Genomic DNA, 20952 nt, shown 5'->3' with positions numbered 1-20952 from the left:
CAGAAGAGGAGGCTGGTGCAACTAAAAAAAGTTTATTGATTCAATGATGTTAATAGGTAAAAAAATTAAAAAAGTTGTGCATTACATTGTGCTTATAGTCAGTAGTACATTATATTTGCACCATCACTGAACAGGTTTATTTTTTAGAGGCACTCCTGCTATTCTTAGAGAGAATAATGCACTCGGATTTTTACTTTTCTGTTTTGTTGACCCTGAACCTCAAAGCTGCCACACCACCCCCCACCAATACCTCTTCTATTTATTATGCAAATATTCGAACTACCTTGTGTCCTTATTATTAGCAGCATCTACAATCGTCCCTTACATAGAGTTTGTACCTTATACATAACATGTAAACATTCAAAATTAACAGTTCATGAAAAAATAACTGTACTCAGTGCTCTAACTCTTGTTATGCATACACATTACCATTTAATAATAGATTTAGGATATTTTTTAAGATGTTCAGAATTTGATATTAGTAAGTCTGGTGTAGTCCAAATGAAGATAAAAAACCCAGCTGCATTTTGTGCATATACATATGGAATCAACTGAGGTGTCTGCTACATAAGCCAGTAATAATGAGAGATTGCTTTCATAGGAAAACTCTAAATTTTCCAGTTCACTGAAACATAGTTCATTCCTTTGTCGTTTACATTCAAGGATTAAAATTGAAGGAGCATGAAATTAAGACAATAGCTTCAGTTCTCCCGTTCATAAATGATTTGAAACTTGAGATACACACTTGAAGAATTGCCAGATGCCTGACTACTTATTTTCTTATAAAGAAGAATTAGCACTTCACTGAACATCTCTTTTTAAGGAGCCTTTATATCACAAAATAGTTCAATCTGAAAAAAAGAAAGATAAAGGAAACATATGAAAATACAAAAATGTATCTGAAAAATATTTCTTTAAATTTAGGCTTTATATCAAAGATATCTTGAAAGAGAAGAATGAAAAATGCACTTGAGTAAATTAGAAGAAAAAAAATAATTTAAAAGTCCTCATCAGTTTTGAAAGAATTTTCTATCTGGCATTGACCTTAGCACAGCAGAAGAAACTACAGCCAACAGGTACTCTATGAGCCCTTCACAGATGTTCCTCTTGCTAATTAAGAAAAGCTTCCAATGGCTTTTGCAATAATGCAGTATTAATGACAATCTAAAATAAGACATTTCTGATTTAATAGTCTCATTTCTCTCCCCTAAACATATATTAATATAACATCCCAGTGTTCTAAAGATTCCGAAATAAGTTAGCATTTCTAGCTACCTGAGAAACAAAGCACTTGCTATGGATTCATTTATAAAAAGATTCATATGGAATGCTTAAATATATAGTGCTTACACAAAGACCCCCTGGCTTATTCCAAAGCAGAGTTAAAACTTGGGTAAATGAACTCTAGTAGTGGGTGTACTAACAGAGATTTTAACAAAAAGCTGAGTAAAAACTAAAACAGTGTTTTAGATTAGTAAATACTGGGTATTGCAGGTTGCTATTTCTATTGTCGTGTGATAGCTTTCACACATGCAGTGTTTACATCTGAATAAAGTCCCTTAAAGTGATCTGTTCTCAGCAAGTATAGACATTTTTTTTTTTTTTCCCCATTACCCCTACAGAAATAAAGAGGAGGGCTCAATGGAAATTCAAAATTGTCTCTTCCACATCACAAGACAGACTGGCAAGTTGCTAATTCCTTTTTTGAAAATCAAATTAAGATACCCAGCATCTCCCATGCTGAGGTCCAAAGTGACCTACAAGCACCCTTAAACCACACAACAGATATTTCTAAAGTTCAGATCCACAAAGGATAAATTTCACCCTCCAAAACAGATACTGCAAACAGCCAAGAGCTCTTGACCTCTGTAGTGCTCTACAGTAAGAATCAAAGGTGATGATAATTAGAGTTGCTTGTAGCTTGTCCATAGATAGTACCTCTTTGAAGAAAGAAAATCAGAATTTTCAAGGTTGTTTTGACTCTCCTACAGTTCCTCCTCCCGATTCATATCTTTGAAGAACTGATACATGGTGTTGTCCCTTTCTTCCTCTATAAAACTGGGAGATTACTGTATTAATTAGCACAAAAAGGGAAGCTGCAAAGGCAGCACAAAGATTAACACAAATGTCTCACTATTGCTGACTAATTTTCAATTTCACACCAGCTAACAAAACAGCCCTTTTCCCTGAGAATCAATCCAAAAAGCAGCCTCTTTTCACTCCCTGTAGATTAGCCCTGTAGTCATACTTGGCAACAAACTAGTCCACCCCATTCATATTCTGTTCTTTTTTGCACCCTATTATCTAGACAAGCTAAGATCTAGAATCTTAGACTGGTCTGGGTTGGAAGGGACCTTAAAGATCATCTAATTCCAACCCCCCTGCCATGGGCCCCAGGGACACCTTCCACTAGACCAGGTTGCTCAAAGTCCCATCCAACCCGGCCTTGAAGAACCAAGCCTAAGGTTCTGGACTGCATTATTACAGATGAGTTGTCTCCAAAGACTTAACACAAGCAGTATCAATTTCCGATATCCAATGCACTATTAAGTTTTTTGGCATACAAGTTAATGAGCTGCAAATATGTAGAGTTCCTTAATCTCTTCAGACGTACTGATAGACTCCAGTTAGTATGGAAGTGCAGTCAAGATAATACTCAGTGCCCTGAAAAGACATACTGGTTTGATTTACAATAATTTTAGGTCTACATGAAAGATTTCATATTAAACTTATGTCCACTTCCAGTATTCAAGAACTGATATAATACTGTAATAAGGTTATTCCTGGGCAACCAGAGAAATGTTCTGAAGATAATCTGCAGATGCCATTATAAAGTCAGTCCATTCCTTGGCCAGCTCTTCAATGGAGACTTCCTCCCCACCATATTCCTGTGGGAGAATGCTGACCGGGAAGTGTTCAGTCAGACTCTGCAAGTAGTTATTTCCATGCATATACACCTAAAACAAAATAGGAAAAGCATTTACTTGGGTATGAATGCTGGACCACTGAGTGAAAAGAGGCAGCAAAGAAATTCAGCACAAAAGCTGAAGCCATCACCTTCATTTGACTAAACAAGTGTACTTGTTCATAATGAGCTCCTTAAATGAAGAAGGAAGTACCACGTGAGTTTCCCATGGATGCTCAAACTCTGTCCTGCTCAGTATCTACAGCTTGATGAGGCACGGACTACACCCCAAGAACTGCATTTTATGCAGCTGAGAGCACAAAACTAACTACACACTTGTTCCAGACTGGTTTAATGACACTGGTGGAGATACACACTACCTGTGAACAGCTAAAGTGAGATAAACCATGGGAAGACTGGGGTTTGGTCTTGTCGTGATAGGACTGGAAAGCAAGTACGTGATACCTTTCTCAGAAAAGAACAGTGTTTGGCTCCTGGCCATTACTATCTGGTCCTGACACATGTATTTAAAAACAACATTATGTAGTATGTATGTAGGTTCACACAGGTGCCAAGAAGGATATTCAAAAGAATCTATATCTCAGTCCTTATGTTCCAGTTTCAACTGAAATTAGATCCTGGACCACTCCTCCACTTTGATCCTTGTAATATTGAAGTTTTGGTACTTCTCTTCTTGCTTTATTGTAGCTATTTTGAAGCCTTACTTGTTACTTCCAGTGAGATACTTTTACAGGCCTCTTATTAACACCTGACAAGTATTTTCTGCAATTATTATTACACAAAGACTGCAAGAATATGCACTTAAATGTATTTTGCTGCCTTTTATCTAACACTTCCTCATCATGAAGTAAGATGAGTGAATAGTAATTATTCCTGTGGAGGTATGGGGAACTGGCCCTTGGAGGTGGTGCTTTTTTTTTTTTTCAGATCATACTTCTAACTCTTAAGGCAGGAGGCAAGCCAATCCAATTCTGCTCCATTCCATGAACTGGGATATGTGGGGTTTTTTGTTTGGTTGGGTTTTTTTTAATGCCTTTACTGTCCACCTGCCCCTTTTTCTGTTTTCTGACTTCCAGCCCAAGATATTCTCAGCTGGATCAGGTGACAAGGACTCTTTTCACAGGTATTAATGTGCGAGAAGAAGGGCCACAGCATCAGGCTGCTGGAACACACCCCCTTTTTTAATCACCTTTTGAGAATGAGGGACAGCACAAAGCTGACAGAAGCAATCTTGCCGTTCTCCCATAACAAAACACATATAGGAAAAGGGAACTGGCAAGTAACAGCTTACAGTGACCAGAATAATCTGAATCTACTGTCCTGGAGTGTACTGCAAATGCACAAGATCCATGTGCTGAGACCAGGAGGCTTCAGAGTGGGAATAACAACAGGCAGGGCTGCTTAATTTGTACCTTAGTTCTGCTAAGTACACTTTACAGTACTTTCTTTTGTGCCAGCTGAAACCTCCAATATTCTTCCTATGCTACAATAAGCCAGAATTCTTGGCATGCTTCTGCATCCAAATACAAACAGGGTTTTCAGATTTAAAACTACAAAACAATATAAAAAAAACTATGAAGCTGTTTGGAAAAAAAACCTTTGAACTTAAGCCTGACCTATTTTTGATGCATAAATGCCTCTGCAGGTCTTTCAGAACTAAAAAGTTGTGTTCCACTAGTTCTGCACAACTGGGAACATAACATCATTGTTCAGTGACAATTTCTCACTGTCATTTATAGGCAGAGTGCTGAGAGATCCAAGACCTATTTCTTCCTAGTTCTGCAGAAGAACTGCTGTGTGACATCAAGCAAATTATTTAACCTCTCTGAGTCACAGCAGTTTTTATCTTTAGAGTGGTGATAACAGCAACCACTTGCAACTCTCACATTATTGACAGCTGCAAATGCTTTACAATCAGATTCTGGAGGCCTGTATGGTACTAACACACAAAAATTATTTATGCTCTTCAGCGCTCAGGAGTACCAGATCCTAAGGGAAGCGCCTCCTAAGGGAAGATTGACATGTAAGGGTTTTGTGATAAAAAGAAATATTTGTGTGCACTCACCCGCTCCTTTATTTTTTCAGTGAGAAAAGGCTTAATTAGAGCAAAGACTGGGTGGAAGAATAAAGGCTCATTAATCAAGTGGATACCCCGAACTTTTAGTGGAAAGGAATCCTGTCAAAATACATGAAAAACAGCATAAGAAAAAGAAAATTTTATTGAAAAGACCCTATTGTTAAGGACAAGTCTGTGAAAACTACCAAGTCCATAGGTTAGAGTACTCCCCTTGACCTTGCCAATTTCTGCATTTCACGAGTGTTCTTCATTTACACTGCCCCAACAACACTTAGAAAAATCAAATCTTGCTCCTCCCATTAGAAGGAAAAAGAAAAGCAGTATGAGAAGATGACTATTTAAAAAAAAAACAAAAAACAAAAAACAAACCAAACAAGAAAACCCTCACCAAACTGCTCATAAGTAATGGACACAAAGCTTGTGCTCAGCCCTTCTTCAGCAGTACAATTCTTCACAACAGAAATTCTGCTGCTGATTTACCAAAAAGCTATCTAGATATTTGTCTTCATTGGCAATTCACAGCCTGAAGGATAATATGTAAATATAAACCATTGAAGCTACTAAATTTAAATTTAATAAATTATATTTGCAATTTAGAGACAAGCCTTGAAATTACTGGAAATTTGCCCAAGCCAGCAGTTGAGTTTTACAGCATGGTTACTGTCATAATGAAAATAAAACCTGTATCTGCTATACAGCCTTTAATATGAAATACTTCTACCTGCATTCAGGATTAATTAGAAGTCCCAAACCTTTGAAAGTTAAAAGTACAGCAGTGCTCAAAGACAGCATTATGCAATGGGGAAAACTATAGCTTCCATTCATACTCTACTAACAACACCTCTACAACCAGAGGTTTTCTGCTTATAATAATGGTACTTCTCACAAACATTTCTCCTCACTAGTACAGTAGCTCTTCTCACATTATTTCATGCACTCTTCTATGAATTAAAAAAAAAAAAAAAAACCACACACTTAAGTGCAACTCCTTTTGGATTTTAATGTATGATAAAGGCATTAAAACTATCAGATTATAGGTTTACTGCATGTTATTATATATTATCATATATTTAAAAGTCTACCGTCATGTTTTTCACAAAACAATTTGGTTTTGCCTGGGGTAACAGATTTTTCAAAATGATGTCACTTACTAATCTTACTATGCTTTCCTTTCCTTAATTAATACGTATTTCCTTTCTATTAACTTCTGTTTCTTCATACAGGATAGTAATTTGCAAGACATTTCTTAAGGAAAACATAGGGATGAAACTAAGGTTCCTTAATTTTTACTTACGAGCATGTTGAACAACACTAAGATAATCTCTGGGTGAAATATATGAACCCAATTAAAGTGATGAAAGGAATAAAAAAAAAAGTTAAACATTTCTCTTCTTAGAAAAGAACACTGGAAACATCATCTTTTTTTTCAATAGCTATAACAAACATTTAGAAGCTTGAAAACCATGCAACAAATTTGTAGTAGGTCAAGGTGGAAACACCATATTTGAAGAATTTCCTGGTTCCAGATAATGGATTGAAACTTTCAGACATAATTGCAAATCCCATTCTACCTTTTTTCTGCTCTACTTCAAGGTTAAAAATTACTAGCAACTTGTTTAATACCTCAGAAATCAACTGAAACACTCTCATACATCCTGTTCTCATGAGATTTGGCCCAGAATCGTAAGAACATCAAGAGTCCTTATTCTAGATGTGAAAAGTTGGGAATACCTGCTGGTTTCACTGAAGTTTTACAGTATATAGCAAAAAGGAAGAACAGCTGTAGTTCTGACGATATTAGTTGAATGACTCAGCTTTGATTGAACCTCACATATGAACCATACCAAAACAAGAGCCAATAGATTATCTACCTGGGTAATTTCCATGTCACAGGCTAACAGTTTCATTATTACTGATTTTCAGCTTTGTTTCAGAAGTAAAATGGGATTACAGGACTACACTGGAGCTTGCGTGTCACTTCTCTGTCCCCTTCTTTTTAACTTTTCTTCACTTTTTTTTTTCTCTCCAATCCATTGGCAAATTTCAACCAAATTTGACAGAAAGGAACAAGTCTCAAAGACAGTAAAGTCCCTACAAGTTTTCTGAAAAATAGGAGGTGAGGTAGCAGTGAATTGCACAAAATAGTTCTCATGTTGGGGGGCAAAAAGTAAGCAGAACATAAACATACATTCTGTTGGTAGCATCATCCATACTGGGAAGAAGTACTGTCTTGCTTTTACCTCTAAGCACATGCTATTTTTCAGCTTCTCTGAGTCTCAGGAAAAAAACTTTGAATGTTGAGTTAATAATACACAAAAGAACGGAAGAGAGGAGATGAAATGGGGTAACAAACAGATCCTTACAAAACTGGGCTTCATCTACTCTTACGCTCATTTCTTGTGCTGTAACAGGTTGGTGGAGTTCTTAGAAAACATCAGAGGTTAAAGGGCATTCACTGCTATAGAAGAACATATTTAAGTCAAATTAAGCACAACTTATGCCCAAGCTATCTGACTTTTAATGGATTTAAGATTTTGTTCTTTCAAGCTACATAGACTCTAAGGAGGTCTAAAGAAGGAAAATTTATCATAGCTGAAAGATATACCAACAGATGAAAATTTGGGAGTTACAGTAACGAAGAAGCATAAAGCAGAATGTCATACTTACCGTGAGCACAGCAGCAATTTTCTTGGCCACTGCTGGACTGATCTGAAATGCATGAGCGAACCGCCACCCTTGAAGATCAAAGATAGCCTTGACTCCATTGCGCTGAGTCTCAATTTCCTTTACAATGAGTTCAGATGTGATGAGACTTACACGAAACACGTCATATGCTGTAAATAACTTGGGATCCCATTGTCCTGAAGAGTAAATAGATTGCACTGCATTACCATGAGGATACCATACACACCTATATAAAATTTTACTTGCTACTGCTTCTAATATGCTTCTCAGGAACAAGAAATAACCAGCAATACCAAAAGGTCCTGAAATAAACAGATTTGACAGTACAGAAAGGTATTTTGTGTGCCTGCTATGCCACTCATCTTTTAAACTCTTTTTGTAAATGGTACCACCTAACGGTAGATGGTTGTAGATGCCACCTAATAAAATACATTCCACCTATAGCTGTAGTCTTCAGTACAAGGTTTTGACAAGAACAGGTTACATCAGTAACAGTCACACTAGCAGAAACTAAAGGTCATCAATCCAATTGATTAATTTAATTTTTCTTCTGTACAGTAAGTCTGCCAAGATTCAGTGAATCCCCCTTGTTTTTCTGAGGCCTGAGCAACGAATTGCATGTGATGAGCCTTAACCCTAGATGAAAGCTTCAAAGCAAAACTTTCTACTAGACCAGCTGATAATAAAACGCTCCTTTGAAAGTTAGCAAAAATAATATATCTGTCCAAAACAAGCACAGAGAAATATGGTAACACATAATCATTTAACTACATTTTTTAAGAAGACTTTCGAGAGTGCATCAAACAAACCAAGGACCTCAAGAGTTTTGTCAGATAGGTCTCTTTGGCTACCTGTAAACAGTGAAAACCCAGTGAACTTCACATCTGCATCTAAAATGTACCAATGTTCATGACTAGGTGTACTCACTCTTTTCTGTTCTCCCCCCGTGCTGGATCTGCACCAGTACCAGAGTTTTAGCACATGGCTTTGAAAATTTGCATCAAAACAAATAATTGTTAGGACACTCAAACCCAAATAACCACATATTCTTAAAAGTTTCAGGCTTTTAAATTTAAGACTTCTTTCACTGCAGACAAGAATTCCACTAAAAAGCAAAGTTCTTCATAAAGGATTGTACAGCTTTAGCCATACCAGGATATGTCAAGTGATATAACTGTTACAGCTCAATAACTCACCTTTATATTAATGTAAAGGTATTTCTAACAGTGAACATATGTTACTTTTCTAGTTCAGACATTCTGATGTTATCTGTTGTACCCATAAAATACTTTTATTTTGCTGCTGAAATTATGATAGTTAAAAAAAAATAAAAAAAAAAATCACAAAACAAAGCAAACAAAAAACCTCTAACCAACCACAGAACAAACCAAAAACATCAGTGCCAGAGGCAGGTGTGAAACTGGTCTAAGCAATTTTGTCACTCACCAATTCTGTATATTAGAACTTTGCTTCCATGTGGGTCCCTTGATCTCAGGACTCCATGATAGCCAACATGCAAAAGACCAAGAACAGAAGCTGGTTGTAAATCTGCACTTATTTCCGGGCATTCAATTCTCCACTTCTGGTAATTCTTCAGTAACTGGAAAGAAATAAATGTGGATGTCAGGTAAGCATCAGGTATTGCATGAACAGCACAGTTAATGTTTCCAAAATGTGGTTACAGTCAGATTTAATTCATTAAGTTAGCTATAATTTCATTGTACATTTTAAGCAAATCACTCCTAGAAGCAGAAGGTTGCTATACTCATCAAATAAGTGAGTGAGTTATGATGAATTTAGAACCCTGTCTAACTGTTAATGGACTACAGCTGTCATTTTCAGTCAAAAAAAAAAATTGAATGTGTAGAAAAAGCCTATAGTTCCTATGTAAAATACATCTAAACCCCATTTTTCTTACTCAGGACACCTTTAGGGTTCTTCAGTTTGATACTGCATCAGATTCATTCAGGATTTCTTGAATTTAAATGTGCAAAATTTTACAGAGGAACATTCTCCTTCACCCACCTGACCCCTCCCGTCTCCATCCCCCTGCCAAAGTATGGGCACATTTTTTACACAGTCATTAATAACTCTAGTTTACTATTTGAAACAGGTATGATCATCAGCATACCCAAAGAACATTTTCAAAGAACCTCCTATCCCTTTGAAATGGCAGAATTTAACAATGTAGTGGGTCCATTAATCACTAGACAATTTCCTTCCCCTAGAGTGGAAATAATGAGAACCTGTTTTGCTAAAACAGAGATCCTGTCCATTATCAGGGACATGACCACCCTCATTCCTAAGGCTAGAAGGCAGCATTGTAAACTAGTATGTCTAAGGCACAGGAAGAGCTGTGTGTTGAACGACGATGGCCTAACTCTAAGGAAGAGTCAAAGGCATTCCTTTCTGAGGTAACATCTATGTAGAGGAATTAATGGTGATAGTGTGAAAGGTCATCTTAGAGATAGATCATGAAAAATTAAGTTGGTGATGCAGTAGCTCTAATTTCCAAGTCTAACTACTGTTTCTCCTTCAATATTAATTAAGTGGTGGTGGAAAAAATTAACTGCTATGCCCTGCAACTAAAATTTAAGACATTTTGCATAGGTAAGTGGGAAGCTATGCAAGCCTATCTTCTAAAAAGCTTTCTCCCAATTCATCAACTAAATTCTGCCTCTGCTGTATCACCCATGCTAAAGTCTCTAGCATGGAGTCTGCAGGGTAGAGGGATAACTATGGCAAGTAATTTAGATTTTGTATTAAAGTTTCCTAAATAGCTACAGTTTAGACTTCTAACCCCAGACCTTCAAAGGAGCTAAGAGTATCAGAATTTTTCAGCACCTCGTTTCACAACAAACTAAAATGTAAGTTTAAAATCTTAAAAGTAGCATGCACAGGCTAGACTTTCAAATTGTTACTGTATTTCATCAAACAGCAAAACCCAGTCTGATCCTGAGCAGTTTCACAAATGAAATGCATTCACCACAACAAAAGCACAACCAACAGTCTTCTATTTCTGTTAATTTCTATTAATGGAAATTAATTTTTATTCATTTCTCAATTACTCTGTCACAATAGAAACATTAAGGTTAAAAGAACTGTCAGCTCCAACTAATAAAACATAACCTTAAATAAATTACAAATTTCTTGTAACTATGCAAGTATTATTTCCTTTACCATTTTCATAGAAAGAATGGTCAGAAGGAATCTCAGTGGATCGTGAATTCATCCTTGGAACATCACAGCATCAGCTATGCTGCTGCTTACCTACGGAGTCCTGGAGGGAGACCGGAGACTCACCACCCTGTACCTCATAGCATGCTTATATTAGATAATGTCTTATTTCTTACCCTTCCCTCTACTTTCAGGTTCTTTGTATTATTTTACATAAAATGTGTACTTTTTCTTCAGCTTAAGGCTTTTCTGCTCAGATGAAGGTCTTGAATTATTGCAAAGGTCTCTCAAATTGTCATGAGGAAACTATTTATAAGACATTACCGTTTGTCAGAATTTACTTACGAATAGATGATATACTGATCAGAAGTTATCTACATCTTTCATGGAAATAGCACCTATAAATATGTATTTAGGTACAAAAATGAAAGAGTTAATCTGCCACATTAGAATCCCATTTGATTTGGCAATGAGAAAGTTGATAAAAGCCTCATCCTAAACCATACACCACAGAAAGAAACACTTAACCATTGGGAGAATTTTATGAGAAGTCTTTTGACTGCATTGAATCAGTTCTAGTCCAGGCTAACTTAAAAAAAAAGAAAAAGGCGGGGGGGGAAGAGGGGAAGTAAGTTAATTTGTGGAATAGAAATGCACTAAAATTGCAAAGATAGGCCTGTTGAGGTGCTCTGATTATCTCACTGTTAGTGCTTGACTCTCTACAAAGGGCACTGTTTGAGCAATCCCAACTGCTTTGTGCCAGCCAGACAGCACTGTCAACATATTACGTTCTTCTCCTTGGTCCTTCCAATACAGACCCTTAAACAGAAGCAAAATACAAAAACACCCTCAAAACAACTATGCAAACATCTGAATAGCTTTGTCATTTCTCCCTTTTCTTCTAAAACCTGTTGTACCACAACTTAATGAACCTAATTAACAATTACATAAATATCTGAAACATCTCTTTGAAGTGCTGCCTGCCAAAACCAAGATGAGAATAAAAACGATACATTAATTCAATTCTATCTTGTCAGTATAGTTAATTTCTCATTTTCATGAATATTTACATTTTCCAAGTTGAAAATAAGGACCTTGGAAGAAAATGGTGAGGCCATTAAGGAGTAAATATATGACTGGAATATCTCTGACACCTTTCATGACGTGGGCAAGTGGTACATCTTTTAGACACATAACATGGCTAAGCTCTGAACATACTTCACTTGGCCAGAAAGCCATGAAGTGCTGAAGAGTTCTCAGATTTTGAAAACCTAATCTAATTACCTGAAATGATTCAGAGCCAAAGTAAAGCTTAGCATCAGATAATCTTCGACACCATCTACAGGTAGTTTTGGGACATATTCTGTAAATCTTTATATAAACAATCCCTTTCTTAGCAGCTGGATGTACTCAAGTCACACACAGCTACTTACATCACTAATCCTTAAACATACAGTAGAATTAAAAAAACTAGTGGTGGATACTTACAGTTTGATTTTTTAAATTTCAAGGAAAAACATAAATATTATATATAACAATCAGTCCGGATATTGAAGATGAAGCAAGCCAGTATCAGGAAAAAAAAACCATTCATTACCTAGTATAAAAAATGGCTCATTTACTTAAAACGAAAACATCTCAATGTATAATTACCAGTTACAAACTGAATAAACTACCTAGCAGCTGATCAGCATCTGAAAATAGATGAAGGATAACTCAATAAATGGGGAAAGCTGGATGAAAAGCTCCAGTGTCTGGAGTTAAGCATTAATTAAGAGTCTTTTCCTGAGGTCTGCTGGGGATAGTTCCAGATTTCTGAACGTCAGAGATGATAAAGTTACTGATTAATCCAAGATTCATGTGCTACAAAATAAAGTGAACTTAGTACTTTACTTAGAATTAAAAGAACAAGAAAACAATGTGCTTGTTATAGAAACCAAGATATTTGTACATTTAAATTAGTATTTTTTTCTTGATTAATAACTATTCATATTGACAAGGATGACAGACAGAATTAGGCCTCTATTGTGTCAGCAGCTGTACTCAACGTACATAATGTTTAAGAAAAACATGTTTTCTATTGGCAGTCTTTGGATGAGAAACCAACAGCTCAAACTTTAGAATATGCATATCATATGCATACACATATGCACACACATAAACGCACACCTTTGTGCATACATATTTTATTTTTCATATATATGTGTCTACAGCTACACACAGAATTTAAACATATGGTATACACAGACAAAGAATTTAGAGACATAGTACTTTCCCAATTCCACATGCATTACCTCTTTGACAGTTAGGAGAAGACTAGCACATGCAGAAGTTGAGACACTTGGTTTAGCACAAAGGGAAGACTGGCTGACTGATATGTGTTTCCTCAACAGTCAGCCCAGAAAGCCTAACAGGGGCTCTTCTATCCTTTTTGAGGAATCCCTCCGTATTGACGGAAGAAAAGCAGCCAAGTAACATTTAAATTTGGTATTTATATTTGAATGATGTGAAGATCTTCAGAGGTAATGCCTGAGACTGTGTGTTTGACACTATGGAAAACAATACTTGTACATAATAGTTATTCTAAGTAACTTATTTGCAGTACAACCCACTAGGAAGTCTTGATTCCTCTGTAAGTCAAATGCAGAGCAACAAGAAAGTCTAGCTTTATACCCTTGTATCAACCAGAACTCCTAAATATTTAGACAGTTTTGAGTGCCATAAAAACGATGCTTACAAAAGTCTAAGTGGTATGTTACAAAAACACCTCTTGGCATAGAGTTTCAATGTTGCATTTTTACTGAATTTAAAGATTTTCATTCTTTTCCTCACAGTATAATCTATTTCAAGTATAGAAAGACAGTATCCCCAAGTCACTGAGAATTAGCCTTTTATAAAAGGGTTGTGGAATGTAATACAAGGATATAAAAAAATGCACTAGGCAAAAAGATTTATGGAGGAAAGGAGATGCTAGTTCTCCAGATTTCACATGTCACTACTGAATCCAAGTGACTGTTTTTCATCACAACAAAGTCAAACATACACACATAGCTGGTACTTTAAAAAAAAGGGATAAATAAACCAATTGCTTTAGAACAATTAACAGAGACCTGTGGCCCTGCTTCTCAGTTTACAGCATATATGGTAGGTGGATGTATCTGTACAAATTAATGAGCAAAGAACACGCTCAGCTCAGGTACAAATTTATATCCAGACTGAAAACTTTTGCGGCATTAGCATCTCACCCACACCTCTATCTCTAACAGGGATTACAAAGGCCCAGAAGATGCTGTAATGATACAACACTGTTCCTTCTGAGTGTTACTTTTTAGTAGGTAGGTAAGTATTGCCTACAAGTCTTCACAGGACAAGAAAATGTCTTAATTACCTATTGAAGGTTTGTTGTATTGTTTGACAGTTATTGTTAGTTTGTGTCAATGAACTTTCTGTTCATTCCTAGAGACAAATGTCTGCCACTATTTCACGTAGGCTGTTATAATATTTTCTAACCAATAACGTTTACGCATTTGAAATCCTTTCATGGAAGTTATCTGCTCTAACTTCACCTTTTCTTCTGGAGTATGTACTTAAGTGGTTTGGGATCATGCATATACCTCCAGACACTTTCTAAGATAAGGCACTGGGCCAAGTTTAATCCTTCCTGTGATTCAAAATGCAGAAAAAGAATTCTCTTCTAATTTGATAACAGTCTGTTACTGAGCTTAATTTAATAATCATCAGCTTTAAAAAAAAAAGAGACAGTTCTAGCTCTTCTTCAATTCCAACTGTTTCAGTGGTGGATTTTCTTCTAGCAAGACATCTATCAATACATCTGTACTTGAAAGCAAGTCTGAAATTGCCACTGGAAAAATGTAAAGATTGCTGTTGGAATGAGTTGTCATAAAAGATTCTCAAATGGCATGTCTTGCCACAATCTATCTGATTATTCTTTTCTGAAACATTTCCAAATGTTGATAAATTGAAATCAGATAAATCTGTGTCAAATATTAACCAGGGAGGCATCAATGAACAGTCTAATCAGTTGCCAGACTCTTGATTCATATTTAAGGCTAAGTATATAAGCCCATACTAAGAAAGATACTTGACAAGATCTTGAAGACCTTTGGTTATAAGCACTGACCGAGCCACAGACTTTGATTCTCCCTTAGCTGCTCCAGAAATACCATGCAGTAGTACACAGGAGCCCAGTGGGCAAAAAGGGACTGTATCAGCCTGAACTCCAAACTAAGAGGCAACAACAAATAAGGACTGATAGCAGGAGAGCTCTGTCTAGGATGAAATATTAATGTAACCTCTGCATGAAGTCAGACTTGGGTTAGATGAATATACATCTTATGACCACCACATATTTTTGTACAATAATTCTCTTGGGCTTTAATATACCAACTGCAGATAAACACATTCCTTAAAAAAATAAATAAAAGCACTTATTTTCTTTTCCCATGCTGTAAAAGGAGTAATCTAGAAATCAGTGTCAGCTGGTTTGTGGAAGATTAAGTACAAGTAGCTATGGCATTTGGAGACCTGAAATTCTAGATGGAAAAATTAAACACAAGTGGTTTTACAACATCAGAATCTCTTAGTTCAAAGAAGGGTCCAAACAACAAGTTTAGAAACTTAGCAGCCTATGGAGACTCAGAAATTCTGAACCGATTCTGAAAAAATTTAATTCTTCCAAACAGGTCCCCAGCCCTAGAGGGCTGATTCTTGAGAATAGTATAGGAAGTTTGCTACTTCATAGACTCCACCTCTAAACCTAGCTTAGATTCCACACTCTTGAAGATTAGTGCTGCTACAAGACATCTCACAATTAATCCCAAGAAAGTGCAGACATGTATGGGCCAAATTCTGAAGTGCCACTGTTCTGTCTACAGGATTATCAATAACAACCAATTGCAATGCAACTAGGAATGCATATTTAGGAGCACAATACTGTCTTCATTAAGCCCTAATTTTTGGAACCAAGGAATATAGGAAAACAGAGTGGCTTTTGTTAGAAAAGAAGAAAAGGGCATGGTCCTACAACTGTTAGTGCACATCTGATACGAACAAATCTCATGAACTTCAAGCAAAAGACCTACAAGTATCCAAAGGAATCTGGCTTGACTTGCTAGTGCTTCTGCTGACAAAGGTTTAAAGCTATGATGCAAGTCTTATGAGCCAAATGAGAAGAATACAAAATAAAACATCTAAAGCTCTTTGTGATTAAGGGCTTAATGTAATTTCTCACATTCTTGTTTAGCTACCCTGATCCTACAATATATCTACGGGCAAACAATTTTCTGTTATGGTTACTAAACTTGGAAAATACAGGGCAGAGAGGTCAGAAACTAAAAGGTGAGGTCTGTTGGGCAATGCTGTGTCATCAACATCGAATTTCACTAATACAGTTTCCAGTCGGTACAAGTAAATATATGCTTTTGCCCTGGGAAGATTTGGAAAGAAGTTCAGAAGAATTAGTAGTTGTCAGTCTTTCTGTAAAAAATAACAATTTTTACCTGTGGATATTAAAAAATACGCACACGCTATCTGTACGGCAAAGGGCCATACAAACAGCCAAGAAAGTACCAAAACTTAACAAAGCCTGAAAGCAGAGTGTTGTAAATTACTAAATGTCACGAGAAAGTAAGTTTTTACTCACTGCTTTTTGGTAGAGTAATTATAAATCTGTAATGAAACTAACACCATCACTAGCAACAAGTAACCTGAGCTTGATAAACATGATCGGGATATCCGTTAGAGGATATTGCTTCCTGACCGGAGTTGTGACCCTACCACACTTACCTTAACCTCTACGTATAAGGTACACACAGACTACACCACATTTAGCATAACCTTTACGTTAGCTCATCGAGGCTGCACGAAGCCAGCCACGATACCGCTGAGGACACGCGTGACAAGCAATTAGTGACGTTCTGAAACTCCGTGCTTGGCCTCGGCCGACCCAAGCCTCCCGCCTCACCCGTCCGCCCCCCGCCATAACCCCCCGCTTTCGTCTCGGTGCCCCGACCCGCCCGCCGCCCCGTGGCTCGGCACCCCCCTGGGCCTGAGGCGAGGCGTCCCGGGGGCGGCGCGGGGCGAGGGCCGGCAGGAAGCGAGTCCCGGTGGAGGCACGCAAGGGGAGATGCCGCCGCCCCCTCCTCACCTCAGCGGACGGCGGGACCCCTGCTGCCTCGCGGGGGGGCACTGGCGGCGCCCGCCCGCCCCCCCGGCCCTCCTTACCCTCCAGGCCAGGTCCAGGTGGAAGTCTCGGGCGCGCAGGAACCTCACCAGGAAGGCGTCGGTGAGGGGCTGCGACCAGCGCTGGCCGGGCTCTGCCTCCGCCCGCCGCCGCAGCTCGGCGACGGCGCTGCGCACCCGTGGCGAGTGGTCGGGCAGGTCGTTGAGGAGCCCCGCGCCCGGCGGCCCCTGCGACATCCCCCCGCCACCGGCCGGCTGCGAGGCGACGGCCGCGCTCAGCCCTGCCGCCTGGCCGGTGCCCCTGGAACCGGAGTCGCGGCGGAGCGCAGCGGCACTGCCTCCGCCCCCGGCCGGCCTTAACCCCTCAGCACCCTCCCGGGCCGGAGGGGCAGAGGCGAGGAAGCAGGTGCGACGGTTAATCGTTTGGGGTTGGGTTTTCACTTTTATGGACTTAACCAGTTTATCGGATTTTACGCTTCTAAGCCCGCCTCTAGTTTTTTGCTTGTGGCTCCAAAAAAGGAACTGCTCCCCGGCGGGGGGGGGGGGGGGGGAAGATACGGCCTCGTTCCCGGGGGGATATGGATGTGTGCCCACGGCCCTCCCCAGCCGCTCACGGCGGGCCCCTGCAAACAGCCTGCCTCTTCGGCCAAAATAGTCCCTCTTCAGGTATTTAACGGCAAAAAGCTGCAGCTTTACTGCAGCTGGGAGTTGTTGTGCGAAGGAGAGATAGGTGTTGGTGGAAAACGGCCTTGGAGCACCTCATCGTTAACAGGAGTGTGCAGTAATAGACATACTCTGCCTGGAGAACGGAGGGTGAAATGGAATTCAACTTCAGTCCAACTTTGTAGCCCAGCAGTGGGTTCAGTTATCAAAGGTGAAGAGTTCGTTGTTGCTATTAGTATAACCATTTCCTTTGATTATGTTTCATTTGCAATCTCTCTGGCCTGCTTAGGCTAAAAGCCTTACTTCATTTAACATAAAATTTAGAAGGCATACTTAGGCCTGTGAGGAGGTTTACAAAACTTTGTTCCAGATTAGCTTCTCCTTCTTTGTCTTTCTGCATGTACACTTAATACTTAGTTTTTGATAGGCATTTTGGTCATATCTAGCCATGTCTTGGACTCTTACGTACTGTTGAAATGTCTGCAGGTATCTCCCTCAGTTTTACAAATGTAAAAAAATCTGCCTAACTAAATGCAGATAGGTAAAGAGTGGGAGGAGTGTGAATAATCTTGCCAAAAAAAGCGATTAAAGAAGGAACTCAGGGGAGAGGACAGGACAGGAAAGATAAGCTTGCAAGGGCAAAGTGTTGCAGCAGACGATAGAAATTGGGAAACAGGTGGGTGTTGCGGTCAAGAGTATACGGAGGGGGACATGTAGAATGGCAGGGAAGTATGAGGAAGCATGGACTTGCTCTAGATCAAGAAGAAAAAGCAAGCTGTAACTGTAAGAAGGAACAAAGAGAACATGATGTGGAGAGGTCTGTGACTGCAGGTTGTGATAAACCTTTTGTTTCTGGACAGAGCCTCTATGGGAAAAATGGCCTGAAAACTTATGACCCAACTATGGGTGGCAGGACGAACACAAAGGGATATCACAGCAAGGTCATACAGTGGTTTTAAACACCATTTCCTAATTTTTGGGCACTTAGTTTTGCCATCTCAGTATTCTTAACAATTTAGGGGTTTGTCTGCAGAAACAGAAAGGGTGAGAAAATACAGACACTTATTATTACACCTGTCAGCTGAGCAACTTGTAACTTTTAATTAACTTTTCTGCAAAATTCAGATTGTGATTTTGGCTTCATATTTGACCAAAGTTAGTTTTACTAGTGGTTTCAGTGATTTCCCTAAAGACTGAGTTACAAAAATATGTGTAAATGTAAGGTTTCTATTAAAAATTCCTCAAGTCAGACTGTATTTGTAACACTAGTGAGAACTTCTGTCTCTGACAGTGAAGATGTGATATCATCCGGGCTTCCTACAGAGGAGCCAACATGTCGAATACTTGACCCCACCAGAGCAATTAAGACCTGTTGCAAGATGAGGCTTGTAGGTAAAGTTTTTGCTTTGTTTAATTACAGCCTGAAAAAAGCTCAATTGCCTGAAAGCTCTGTCTAAATAAAATATGCCTGTTTGTAAAGTTTGCCTTGTTTGTGTCCTTGGACTATGATGATTACTGCTGCAACAAAGACTTGAAATTGTAGCAATATCTCTTAGATGTTCCCTTTTGGTGTATTCCTGTGACAAACAGACTTGTCCCAGATAGCTGGAATTTGCAGTCCTTCAGCAGAAGCTTTACATCTGTGTAAAACTCACATTATACTTTAACAGGTCTTCAGTGGCAAGTGTTCAAGAGTTGTGTAGGCAACTGTCTTAGGCTGACTGTAAAATGTGCATGTACCTGTGCACCTTTCTTTTACAGGACACTATAAAAATCATACAAGGTTTTTGAGTTTCAGCCCTACAGTAGTCGCATATTCTTTCTGTGAATGATACAGATAAATAGAAGGACTTTCATGCATGTGCATTTAAACTAGCATTAGTACACAAATTTCAATAGGATCAAGAGTCTAACTTTCATAGATGCTGAACCCTTAATTTCAGTCACTGAAGAGACCAGGTAGTCAGCACCTCTGTAAGTTCTAGTTAACTTTTTTAAACTTGTGCAGAAAAAGCCATTATGGAATGTTAAATTTTCAGGTCTTTGTTTTTTTACTAAGAATTCACACATTTCAAAAGTGTAAATGCAAAGGTGTGAGTCAGAAAATTAAGACAATAACTGGGAGAGTTGTTTTACAGGGTGCCAGATGGCTTGCTCTTTCTTCTTGCCTTTCTCCTCAAAGAAGCATACACAAGCTAAAACAAAATAACCATACTCTACAAAAGAAAATATCAGTTCAGGCATTTATTCTTCAAGTTTATCACATATTCCAGAGTGGATAGGCATTTGGAAAGAATTACGTTACTATTTATTAACTAGAGAGTAATGAAATCGCATGTCACCCGTAACAAAATTAATTTATCACTCTGGTATTTATTATGTACAGGTAAAAAACCCAGTCCTGTACAAGCAAACTCCTGTACAAATGCAAGCTTCCAGTGAAATCAGAACAGACAGTTAAATCAGTGGGACCCCCAGTCTGTCACCGGAGTCTGTTCACATAAAGTACTTTGGAATATTACTGTGGAAGAAATAAATCTTTCAAGCTAAGAAAAATTGACTTGAGAACCCATTACTGTATCTGAAGACTGACCATTTTATACAGAAAAAATACATGTATAATAGTTGTCATCCTTCTCTGAATCAATACAGTAGGAGAGCCTCAGCATGTAGTGCTGATGTCAGCCTTTCAATGGAACTGAAACCCTAAGGTTTAACAGGTCTGGTTGTTGTAGTAAATTCTTTCTGATTTTTGTCTGAATTTCTCCATGATCCATCCTTCTTGTTGCCTGTCTACTTACTGATGCTGTTAGAATTGCTCAAAACTGTGGCAAACCTTTTTCTATTGTACCAGATCTAAAAGCTTCTAATACACTGTCTAGCAGGGTTGGTTGGTGACTCAGTAACTTAGCAATAGTCTTTAAAAGTCTTAGTCTATAATTCACCAATCTCAGTAGACAGTTGATGATAGATACATGGCAGAGAACTCGTCTGTCATTTTACAGAATAATAGATGATTTGCAAAACCGTCTTGGTGTAAAAATAAAATAAAGTAAGTGTAGTGTAAGCACACCCAAAGCTTCTACTTAAATCTAGTTTGCCCTGTAAAACACTGCAATCCTTGGTGTGTGAAGAGATGATGAAAAACATGATCAGGAACTGCAAGGGTAACTCAAGGCCCGAGTGAGTGATGAAGGAGAAAGACTTTGATCCAGCCGTCTTG

General features: G+C 38.4%; 1 protein-coding gene across 2 annotated transcripts; it reads right to left on the bottom strand.

Moving 5' to 3' along the window:
- Positions 1–16: 16 nt before the first annotated feature.
- Positions 17–17463, bottom strand: TTPA (alpha tocopherol transfer protein). Of its 2 annotated transcripts, XM_074897702.1 has the most exons (5): positions 17109–17463; positions 9135–9288; positions 7671–7864; positions 4992–5102; positions 17–2957 (listed from the first exon to the last, which is right to left on the bottom strand). In XM_074897702.1, the coding sequence occupies exons 1-5, from the start codon at positions 17301–17303 to the stop codon at positions 2778–2780; spliced, it is 834 nt and encodes a 277-aa protein (XP_074753803.1). In that variant the 5' UTR covers positions 17304–17463; the 3' UTR covers positions 17–2777. The 2 variants fall into 2 exon arrangements, with proteins under 2 accessions (XP_074753803.1, XP_074753804.1); XM_074897703.1 differs by lacking the exon at positions 4992–5102.
- Between the last annotated feature and the right edge of the window lie 3489 nt (positions 17464–20952).

Source organism: Athene noctua, chromosome 2 (genome assembly GCF_965140245.1).
Source record: "Athene noctua chromosome 2, bAthNoc1.hap1.1, whole genome shotgun sequence".
NCBI classification, from domain to species: Eukaryota; Metazoa; Chordata; class Aves; order Strigiformes; family Strigidae; genus Athene; species Athene noctua.
The sequence above is the reverse complement of the archived record's forward strand: the minus strand, read 5'-3'. Positions and strand labels throughout refer to the sequence as shown.

Excerpts from the sequence above, each read along its gene's own strand:
- TTPA (XM_074897702.1), bottom strand. The coding sequence starts at position 17,303 with ATGTCGCAGGGGCCGCCGGGCGCGGGGCTCCTCAACGACCTGCCCGAC. Across the intron at positions 5,103-7,670 it reads AAATTGCTGCTGTGCTCACG|GATTCCTTTCCACTAAAAGT; the intron begins GTAAGTATGACA and ends GTATTTTGACAG. Across the intron at positions 2,958-4,991 it reads CTGAAAAAATAAAGGAGCGG|GTGTATATGCATGGAAATAA; the intron begins GTGAGTGCACAC and ends ATTTTGTTTTAG.